General features: G+C 52.3%; 1 protein-coding gene across 1 annotated transcript; it reads left to right on the forward strand.

Moving 5' to 3' along the window:
• The first annotated feature begins 47 nt into the window (after nucleotides 1-47).
• Nucleotides 48-3,189, forward strand: RPL28 (ribosomal protein L28). Its single transcript, XM_077314059.1, has 5 exons — nucleotides 48-130; nucleotides 1,207-1,298; nucleotides 1,467-1,590; nucleotides 2,210-2,328; nucleotides 3,059-3,189. The coding sequence occupies exons 2-5, from the start codon at nucleotides 1,218-1,220 to the stop codon at nucleotides 3,146-3,148; spliced, it is 414 nt and encodes a 137-aa protein (XP_077170174.1). The 5' UTR covers nucleotides 48-130; nucleotides 1,207-1,217; the 3' UTR covers nucleotides 3,149-3,189.
• The last annotated feature ends 7,768 nt before the right edge of the window (nucleotides 3,190-10,957 follow it).

Genomic DNA, 10,957 nt, shown 5'->3' on the forward strand with positions numbered 1-10,957 from the left:
TCTCTGGTATTTCTCTATGTCTCCGGATGGAAGAGGGAGGAGTTAGCTGGGGGAGGGGGAGGACCTATAAAACCCCCTTGAGGGCTCTTGGCCCCTCCTTTTCCGTTTCCGGCTGTGGTAGCGGCAAGAGGTATGGAAGGGGAGCTCGGCCGCATGTTTGCTGTAGGGGGTGAAGGAGTCTATGGGGAGGCTGGATGAGGGGGGGCTTCGCTCCAAAGTGGGATGGGGGGAAGTGTGGGTCACATGATCTAAATTATCTGGGGCTGCTAGGACTCCCCTGTCCCCTCTCTCCTCCCCTCCCCTCCCACTAAAATCCAATATGGGTAATTATGGATTAAATGTTTTAAAATCATAGGATCAAGATCTGGGATCTCCAGGGTCATTTAGTCCAACCCCCTGCAGAATGCAGGAAACTCACAACTGCCTGTTCACCCACAGGGACCCCAATTCCAAGCCCAGGTGATGCCCCCCCCAAAAAAAAACCTCCAACAGTTTGCTACAACTCATTCACAGAAGATTTTTTAGAATATATTACTGGGGCAAATAACAGTTGTTGATACAAATTAAGCTTATGTGAATTGTCTGTAACAAAAAAATGGTAAATGGTTATATATGCCTCGTTACCCTTCAGGAGAACCTTTAGGCTGCTTAGCAAAGAGTGTCATCTGGACTACACTGTTGCCCAATAGTCCACATTTTGGGGGTGTGGGGGCACCGCTAGTGTATCGTTTTCCATCGTCCATTACCAAAGCACCTGTTAAATGAGTTGTGGGTGGACAGGCGGCAGTGCAGTGGAGCCGAGGGTAAATCTTCACTTCTGTTGGCAAGGAATGCATTGTATAAGTATTGAGCTGAGTAGATAACTTGTGATTCACTGGGGGTTGACCTGTCACTCCCCCACTGGGAAGAATTGCAGTGCCCTGTGCTTTGCCCCCTGTTCCGGACCAGGGCTCATTTTGGCAGGAGGTGTGTGTCTGATTCAGAGGTGCTGGAAAGCTGTTCACCGGGATGACAAGATGAAAGAAAAAGCAATTAGAGGATGTGGGCAGGGATGTGAAGGGGGGGATAAGAAAATTGAGGACCAAGTGTGGGGAAGAAGCAGAGGGAACACGGTGAGAATTTAAAATTAGAAAATGACTTGGGTTTAGGTGGGATGGAAAAAATTGGAAATATACAAAAATATTTTTCTGGTCTCTCACCCGCTAGGTCTCTGCAAGATGTCTGCCCATCTGCAATGGATGATTGTGCGTAACTGCTCGAGCTTCCTTATCAAAAGGAACAAGCAAACCTACAGCACGGTAAGTTGCAAAACTGTCTCACCTTCCTTTGCTTCTGGATAAAAAGGCCAGAGCTGCCCTAAAGGACTCTGTTCTCCTGGAATCTACTTTCCTGCCCTCCAACCCAGCCTCCCCCCCTTTTAAGCACCAGCCCTGCAACCTTGCTGATGATTTCTTTTTCCTTCAAAGGAACCCAACAATCTGAAAGCTCGCAACTCTTTCCGCTACAATGGGCTGATCCATCGCAAGACTGTCGGGGTGGAGCCTGCTGCCGATGGGAAGGGAATCGTCGTGGTCCTCAAGAAACGTGCAGGTGGGCTGGCCCAGCAGAACGGATGCCGCTCCTGGATGGGGATGCGCATAAAGGAAGGGGGACGGCAAAGATTTTGATGGGTTCTGTACGGACAGTGAGCTGTAAATAGCTCAGAATTGTGGGCAAGGCAGGCTGTTGAGACAAATGGCCAAGGAGCTGCATGGTATCTCAAGGGTTTCTTCTAGTTCTTATGGAGTTACTGAACATTTGCATGAGGGTAGTTGTATGCCAGAAGGAATGAAAGGGTGGCCGAGCTTCGGGGCTAATGTCAATTAACAGGTTTCTTATCCTTACGCAGCTCAAGAAATGATAATACTCAAGAAATGTACATTTCTTTGACTAGGGATCCCAAAAGATCTGCCGTTGCATAGAAGCTCCCTTCATGATCTTGAACTGCAAGTCTGCAGTTGACATTCCCTCTAATCCACCAGCTAGGCTCTCTAAGGGCCTATATTGCATGGAGCTGGTTAGGCTGACTTTTGTGTGAAGAGAGCTTAAATTACCGGTGCTTCAATCACGTTGACTGTGCATGCATCTGGCTCAAGTGGCATCTTGAAACTGGAGCCAGCCACATTCTGAGAGATTCTGTAGTCCAACTCTCCTTTTCCTCTCCTTTCAGGCCAGCGGAAGCCAGCCACCTCCTATGAGAAGATCACCATCAACAAAAACGCGCGAGCCACGCTCAGCAGCCTCCGCCACATCATCCGCAAGAACAATTACCGCAAGGACCTGCGCATGGTAAGGGAGGAACTCGACCTCTTTCTGTTCAATAGTGGCCTGAAGTTAATAGTTACTGTTCATCCAGGTTGCGCTTAGTGGATTGGGGACATTCGAGCTGGAACAGAAGGGCTGCCAAGCTTTCTGTCGTTGTAGTTCGCTGTATAAAAGCTCTCCCCCATTGAATTGCGAGGAGGAGGAGGGTAATTTAAGGAGGTTATGTAGCCTGACTAGGATGTCTCAAGTGTGAAACAATCTCCTCCTTCACCGTGGCAGCCAAATTCAGTGGGGCGATGCCCAGAATGGCAAAGAGCCCCACTGAGAAAACAGCCAGAGGGGTGCATGGCTGAGCCGCAGAGAGGAGGGGTTTGATCTTATTGAGGGGGTTAGCTTGAGGACCTGAAGACCATTGGTGATATGCCAGCCTTTCTGGCTGAATTGGGCCTTCACCCCTTGGAGGCAGTACATCTGAGTGCCAGTTGTGGGGGTATCTTCAGTGGCCCTTCCGGGGCATGTGGTAGACCTCCTTGCAAAACAAGAAGCCAGACTGTTGGATCGGTCCAACAAGGCTCCATAACGTGGGAGGGGGGAGACACTGGGGGAAAACAGGTGAGAAAGCGCTTTAGCCGGGTGGCAGAACTCCGGAGGCTGGAGTGGAGCTCTTGGGCCACCCAGAAATGGATCCTGGGGGAAAGGTAGATCTGGGCAGCGAGTCTTTGAGACCCCTGACTGTTGCTTCTCCCCTTTGCAGGCTGCCCTGCGTCGCGCCAGTGCCATTTTGCGCAGCCAGAAGCCGGTGGTGGTGAAGAAGAAGCGGACCCGGGCTACCAAGACTGCCTAAAACAGTTGCCAAGATTATCCAATAAAGGCTCAGAACCAGAACATGTCGTGGTTAACGTGTTTTGCAGGTCCTGGGTGCAAGAGGTGGGTGGGGGAGGTCCAGGGGCCAACCTTGAAGGAAGCAACCCAAGGGTTGGTGGGTGGGTGGGCGTGTCCCGTGCATGCTCTTACGCCCCCTTTGCATATCACAGTGTTGCCCCCTCTGGTTGTTCATAACTCTATTTGGCCAAATGAACACTAGCCCACAAATGTCTTTTTAAGCTGCTCTGGGGACTTGGATTGGTGTGGTCATGGCTGGTCAGCGCAAAGACAGGGAAGGGGAGTAACATCAGAAAGGCGTCAGCAAGAACTTGAGAGCAGGAATGGTTTTCGTTCCACGTGTCGCATCCTTTGAGGGAGCCTGGCAGCCCCTGGAAGAATTGCCATGGCAACCAACAGGTGGCAGCGAAGGGCCGAGGAAGGCGGGCGTTGCCCAGGTGCCCCCATCAGCACAATGCCTTCCTGGCTGTGGGACAATCAGCTTCACACGCCCCTCCGCTCCAGCCAGCATTCCTCTTGGTGAACGTCTCCATCCTGTCCAGCGCTTGGTCCTCCCATCCACCCCCAAACCTCTGGCGGAATCCAAGGAAGGGAAGTCACCCACCTGGGCCAAGCTGGCTTGTTTCCAGAAGCAGCCATTGTCTGCTTGAGGGTGTTTCTGCAACTTACTGCAGACGGATATGAGGAGGGAAATTTGTGTATGCCTGGAAAGAGAGTGCCCAGGTGGAAAGGCGCTCTGTCCAAGCTCCATTTCTTCCACACCTCCGAGTAAGTTCTGGGGAGGGGCGGGCAAAGGGCCCGGCAGGCTTCTCACTGGGCTGAGCTTTTTCTCCACCCTGCAACAAGTGAGGTAGTGGTCAGGAGCAAAACATGGTAAAATGGGGATTCATATCTGGAATCTCCCAGATCCCACCTTCTCCCTCAGTTGGGGACGCAAGTCGGCTTACATGATTTTGCTATTTTATCCTCACAAGAACCCTGCGAGGTAGGCTTGTCTGGCTAAGGTCACCAGAGTTGGGATTCATACCAGATCATAGTCTGGCTCTCTGCCCACTGCACCACCCTGATTGTCCAAGCTCAGACACACACACACTGTGCAGTGCCATAGGGGAGGAAATGTCCCCCTAGTAGCGCTACCACAATGAGTTGTGTAGCGCAGAGCTCCTTGTTTTGTAGTAATGGAAATGCAGCCACCCACCTTAATGCAAAGGTTGAGAGAGAGGCAGGGCATTCTCTTTGTGTTTGCATATATTTACATTGCTTACTCGGCCTCTGCTAGTCCCTTCTGAAAGCAGTGAGATGCAGAGCCATCTGGGTTGCTTAATCTCTCTGCAGTGCTCCGGAATAAACGCACACATGAAGCTGCCTTTTGCTGACTCAACCCAATGGTCTCTCTCCAGAGATGGGCAGCTCTGGCCTCCAGCGCTTCTCCCAGGCCTGTTCTGAGAGCCTTCATGAATGGCAGAGGCTGGGACCTGTGCATGGAGCAAGTGTACTGTTGAGCAATGGTTACTGGGGAGCATAAACACATGCTCAGCCCCAGAGGACATTCATGAAGAGTCCCCCACACATCTCAAGGAGCAGGGGGTGTGTGTTTACAGCTTGAAGAAGTAGAGATATGTCTTCTTTCTTCTCCCCCCACCCCCCATGGAAGCCTAGATTTCAAGGAGGCTGAAATTGATTGTCCCAATTTTCAGTGCTGTTTGGGGGGCGAGGGGGGGCACAGAGACCTGTGTGAGGCTCCCCGCATTAGGTTTGTCATATAAACCCAAGGAGAAGGGAAAGGGCCTCTAGCCACCATCTTATTCCGAAAAAGCAAGAAATCACACAAAGCTGAATAGTAAAGTCTATATGCAACACCTCAATTTTTGCGGATTTATTGGATGAGGAGTCGTCGGAACAAGTTTCGAAGTATAGTTCTCATTTTCAACATAGGAACCTTCCTCAGTGGTTTCTCCCTCAGTGCTGGTAAGTATAGATACTCCTCTGTTGAGATAACAATAGAATAATCTTCAAATATGACGTTGGCAAAAGCTCCTACAGGAATTGAGGTCTAGTGGCATGAACAGTTGAGGCCCCAGAGTTTCACATAGACTTGATTATTCAGCCTCGCGTGATCCTTATTTTTTCGGCTTCATCCCTGTGAGGAATCGATAGTTCTATCCCAGCACAATCTTATTCCTGCCGGTCACGGAGGGAGGAGGGTGTCTCTTGACCTCCCAAACAAGCTACGCTGGGGGTTATGGGCCCAGTATGGGCGAAAGCATGTGTGGGATGAGGGCCGTACCGAACCTGGCCAGCTGCTTCCCTTTGGCTGCCTCTGGCAGCTGCTGACGGAGAAATGATGAAACGCAGCATTAGTCTCAGACGGAAGGGGGGAAATGACTTCTCTGACCTTCCAACGTTTTTGACCAGATTGCTTGATTAACGTGTCAGCGAAATCCCTCAGTCATGTCGCCCGGCCGTGACAGAAACAGCCTGTATGATCAACGAGATAATCTCGGCGGGTGCGGGCGCAGCGAAAGACGTGTCTCATTCCTTATTTCGGTGTTCTTATTTGCAAAGAGCTGCCGCCTCTCCCCTCTTCCATTATCTTCCCATTCCGGTTTCCATTTCCCCTGGATTTGGGCTAGATCCTTCGGGTCTGATCGGCTAACAGCTGCGCCTTTCTCCTTTCTGCGCCCGAGTTCCCTTCCTCTGTCCCAAAAGGCTTGGTGAGGGGCACAACCAAGAGTGGGTCAGAGCTGGGGAGGAGAGGGGTCAAACCGATAATTTGTCATGAAGGGTGGGTGGCTGAGCAGTAATGGTGCTTTGTTCTCATGGCTGAAAGAGCCCAGCAACCCTACAAGGAACTGTAAGAGGTCTGTCGTTCTACCGTGGCTGGACTTGTGAATCTCTACAGGGGTCTGCCACGGGGACATCCCTTTCTGCTCTTCTGCGGGGTGGGCTGTGAGCCTTGTAAACACAGGCTGTGTGCATATTTATGGGGTGGGGTTATGGCTCTGTGGAAGACCCTCTGCTCAGCAAGAAGAACCTCCCAGGTTCAGTCTTGGGCATCTCCCGTAAGAAAAAAGCCGGTAGCAGGTGATATGAAAGACCTCAAACCGATTCGGTGTATGGCAGCTTCGTGCCACCTAGTTGCGACTGAGGGAGGGCGACCCCAGCCCAAGGGGCTTTCAAGACAGGTGAGAAGGAGACGTGGTTTGCCATTGCCTCCCTCTATTGCTTGGCAGACTTCCATGTCCTGACCCTGCGGAGCTTCTGAGGTCCGACTGGATTAAACCATACCTGGCCCTCCTTCCCTCCCGCACGAGACAGCGTGGTGTAGAGGTTAAGAGCGGCCGCTTCTACTCTGGCAACCCCGGTTTGATTTCCCTGCTCCTCCACATGCAGCCAGCTGGGTGACCTTGAGCTAGTCACAGCCCTTTCAGTGCTGTTCTCAGCTGTTCTGTCAGAGCTCTCCCAGCCCTTCCCGCCTCAGAGGGTGCCTGTTGTGGGGAGAGGAAGGGAAAGTGATTGTAAGCCGCTTTGAGACTCCTTTGGGCAGTGCAAAGCGGAATATAAAACCTAACTCTTATGTGACATACTTCTGGGATGTTCTCTCGTTCTCTGCCTGGGGGCATCCTTTAACGGGGAGGGGGGGGGTGTCATCTTGGCCATGGGTGCAGCTCTGGTGAAACCCCGGTCAGAGTGGCTGCATGTTTTGCGCAGACAATACTGCCCCTGATCAACATCTGGAGAAACTTCCCCTGGGGCCGATCGGCTGGTTCAGACACAATGTTGTCGCCTCTTTGGGACGGAGGGGGCCAGGCGTTCCTGGCTTTCCTCAGGCAACTGGGAAGCGGCTGGCTCCCAGACAGGGCCGGCGGGCCAGCATTGCCAGGAAATGGGGCCTGAGTCGCGGAACAATGCCTCAGCCTAGGAGTGGCACCCTGGGGAGGGGTGATAAGACCCGACTGTTTATACTCGGGCACTGCGATGGCAGAGATTGAGCCAACCGGGGTGTGGGTGGCTGGGAAGCCAGAGTCCAGCTGGGACGTTGCCTCTGCTTGCATGGGTTTTGGGCCAGGCGTACCGCGCTCTGCAAAAACACCACTCGCACAAGCAAAGTAGTAGAAGCCGTCTCTGTGTTAGTCTGTTGATTGCAGGTGGGCGGCCATACTTCCCCCCTCGGACATGCAACACACTTGGAAAGCTAGCATCTCAGGGAAGACTTGGCGAGAGCCCTGTACCCAGACAGGCTAGTTTTCTAGCAGCAAGGTGCATTTCGTAGGTAGGGATTTTGGGTCCTGAGAAACCTCACCTGCAGTCCGGAGCGGTGTATTCCCAGCGACTTCATGCTCTGGGGCGGAAGGCCCGAGAAATTGCAGAGGAGGGGAGGGGGGCAGGCTCTGATGTGGCAATTCCATGCACAGGTAGAGACAGGGCTAGGCTGGGCCTCTGAAACAGCCCAGGAGGCGGCTGAGCTGTGTGACCTCCCCAGGGTATAGTGACTCAGAGCCAGACCCTGTTGGTGACAGCAGTTGCAAAATTCCTCCTTGCCTTCTCTTAGGATGCCAGGTCTAAGCATCATCAGAACTTGGACTTCTGGCTGCCAGGAATTCCCCTGGCATGTTAAAGGGCCAGTCCACCCTGGAACAGTGAGTTCTTTAATGCAGGTTGGAGGCTCACAGAGGTCCCTCCCTTTCCCCCCAGGAAAGACATCTGCTTTGCTCTGGACCAGATGACACTTTGACCATTGGCTCCGTATCCTCTGGCTGTCCGGCCCCCTTGATTTTAGCCCTGTCTGTCCCCTAATTCCCATAGAGGGGCTTTGCATCCAAACGCACATGCATGCGTGCACATCATTCGGTTGTAAAAGGGCATTGCCCACACAGGAGTGGCCAAACTGTGGCTCGTCAGATGTCCATGGACTACAATTCCCATGAGCCCCTTCCAGCACAAGCTGTAGCCCATGGACATCTGACGAGCCACCCCTGGATTAGGGTATTAAAACCTTGCTTGGATGTCCAGCAACATAGCTGGCATACTTGCTCTTGGAGGACTAGTTAGCAAATGGCTTCTTTCTTTCTTTAATTCATGCTACTGATCGGCTGCCTTTCTCACAAGGCCTCCAAGTGGATCATGCATATAGAGTCTGCACAGTCAACCAAATGGGATACTCATTAGCCAAAGCATCAGGAGATTGCAGATCTGGGACCAACGGGAAGAAACAAAAGCGTAGCGCAGATAATAAGTAACAAGACATTAGGCAGCGCACTGTGCACCAGGGTAAGGACCGCAAGTCCCAAACAACACAACGTCTGCAGAATGGCCATAATGGGAACGCTCCCACAAGCTCCTGCAAACACATTCTGGAGCCATTGGCATTTGGTCCAGTCTGGTCCAGGCCTCTCTTACCGTTGGTATCTAGTGCCCAAAGCATTGGCCAAGTCCTTCCTCCAGATCAGAGGCTTCAGTCAGTCGGATTACTCTGGGGCCTGGCAGATGTACACATCTAGATAGCCACACTGGTACAGACAAAAGTCTTGGCGAGAAAGAGAAGCAGAGGAAGAAGTGGTAGGGCATGTTTTTGAGTTTTAGCGCCCCGGCACTCACAGAAGAAAACAGCTGTCTGCGAAACCAGGGATGGGGGTCCATCAATTTGAAATTGAGAGCTGAGAATGGAATCCAGCATGTTTTCTTTGTGGTTCTCTTGGCTCGGCCACAGTCTCTCAGGACACATTTGCCCAGCTTCCGGCGAGGAGAAGACGGGGTTCACACAGTGGCTTTCTCCACTGGGGTCTCCGCCACCAGCACGGACCAGCTGCCGTCCCACTCTCTCTTCCGCCTCCGGGAATGTCGGCACCAGCAGCTGGCGGCCACCCCCAGCGCCCCCACCCCGAGCAAGGTGAACCCCAAGATAAACAAGACAGAGCCTGGAGGATCCCGGGCACAGGCCACACTGGTGGCTGACAGCCCAATGACACCCGACACCAGGCCGAAGGGGAGCAGGCAATCTCGCCAGGAGGCCTCGGCCCCTCCTGTAGTGGTGCTCACGAGGTGGGGGTTGAGGCGTGGGAGGTGAACCTCTTCCTTTTCCATGTCCACGGTCACAACGTCATAGGACATCATGGCGAGGGGGGGGGGTGAAGCCCAGCTTCCAAGCTGGAAAGAAAGGGGGAGAAAAGGAGAAATCATGCAGTTCAGCAACAAAACCTGAGCTGTATCCCTGCTTGAAGAAGAAGACTTGGTTCTTATATGCCGCTTTTCTCTACCCGAAGGAGTCTCAAAGCGGCTTCCATTCGCCTTCCCTTTCCTCTCCCCACAACAGGCCCCCTGTGAGGGAGGCGAGGCTGAGAGAGCTCGGATATTCCTGCTCGGTCAGAACAGCTTTATCAGTGTTGTGGCAAGCCCAATCTCACCCAGCTGCATGTGGGGGAGTGCAGAATCGAACCCAAGAGAGCTCCATGTCATGGTTTTATATATAAAGGCATAAGGTCCTCAAGAGTGTGGCCCAATACCGAGGGGGTTACCGGTGCAAGGATGGTTTGGGATTCCTAGAGTAGCAGAGTTTACCCCATGTTAGACTCATAGAATTGGAAGGGACCTCCAGGGCCATCTAGTCCAACCCCCTGCAGAATGCAGGAAATTCACAACTCCCTGCCCACCCAGGGAACCCAGTTCCATACCCATGTTGGTCCTTTCCTAGCTCCGTAAATGCAAGAAAATCTGTATCAAAGACTGCTGAACTCCACCTTCCTTAGCACGAAACAAGCAAGTCAAACGCATATAAATTAAAACCTGAAGATGGGCCGTCGCTGTGCAGTAATCTCTATCTCACACACATTTTCCCCAAAAGGACAAATACGAGATTCAGGAACGGGGGGGGGGGGGGGGGGTTAATTCCTCCGGCACCACGACACAGCCCAAATCAGATGCAGACACATAGATACACGCCTGCATTAATGTTGCGGTCTACCAAGGAGTAAGCACATCAGAGAGATACTGCGGCATCCTAAACAGCTAATCCCCTTCTAAGCCTACTGGTTCAGTTTAGGATAGCTCTTGCGTTCACAGACGTTCGTGCCCCTTGTCTTGTCAGATCCCCCTTCACAAACACAACATGCACAGAGCCCTCTATGTACCTGTCAAATCAGCTCGTGTGTCTTGTTAACAGCTCACTCTCCAGTGCCCATTTTAATGCTTCTCCATTCCAGCATCCCTTTCCAAAATCCGCCCTCTCTGCATTTCAAGATGCCTCTGCATGCTGAGCCCCCCTAAGGCCAGTCGCCCCCTATTTTACCTCAAATTAAGGCCCTGGAATGAGGTGTGTTTTTTTCATCTGTCCATTCCTTCCGGGCCTCAGGTCCTGTCACTATTCCGGTTTCGCTCCTGCTCCTGCAGTATTCCTTGGGCTCTGTGTTCTTGAGTTCGGTGCCTCTCGGTCGCTGCCAGTCCGGTCAGGGATTGTGAATTCCGTTCCCCCCACTCCATCCCGCCCCATTTCAGTGCCAATTGAGGCTGGGACACGGATGATGAAATGATAAGGAGGGCCATTAGGGAGTTCCTGTACCTTTGGAGGCACCAGAGAAACTTGGACACAATATGGCCCATGTACACACACACACACGCACATTGTAGATCCTGGGTACACACCCTGCCAAACTGAAACGGCTGTAAATAAAGTGGCAGCCCCTGCTCAATCAGTTCTTAATGCAAACAATACATGGGTTTCTTTGTGCGCATACCATGTGCATTTTTTTTTTTGCATTATGAGCCCAGGGAACAC

This window comes from Paroedura picta, chromosome 16 (assembly GCF_049243985.1).
Source record: "Paroedura picta isolate Pp20150507F chromosome 16, Ppicta_v3.0, whole genome shotgun sequence".
NCBI classification, from domain to species: domain Eukaryota; kingdom Metazoa; phylum Chordata; class Lepidosauria; order Squamata; family Gekkonidae; genus Paroedura; species Paroedura picta.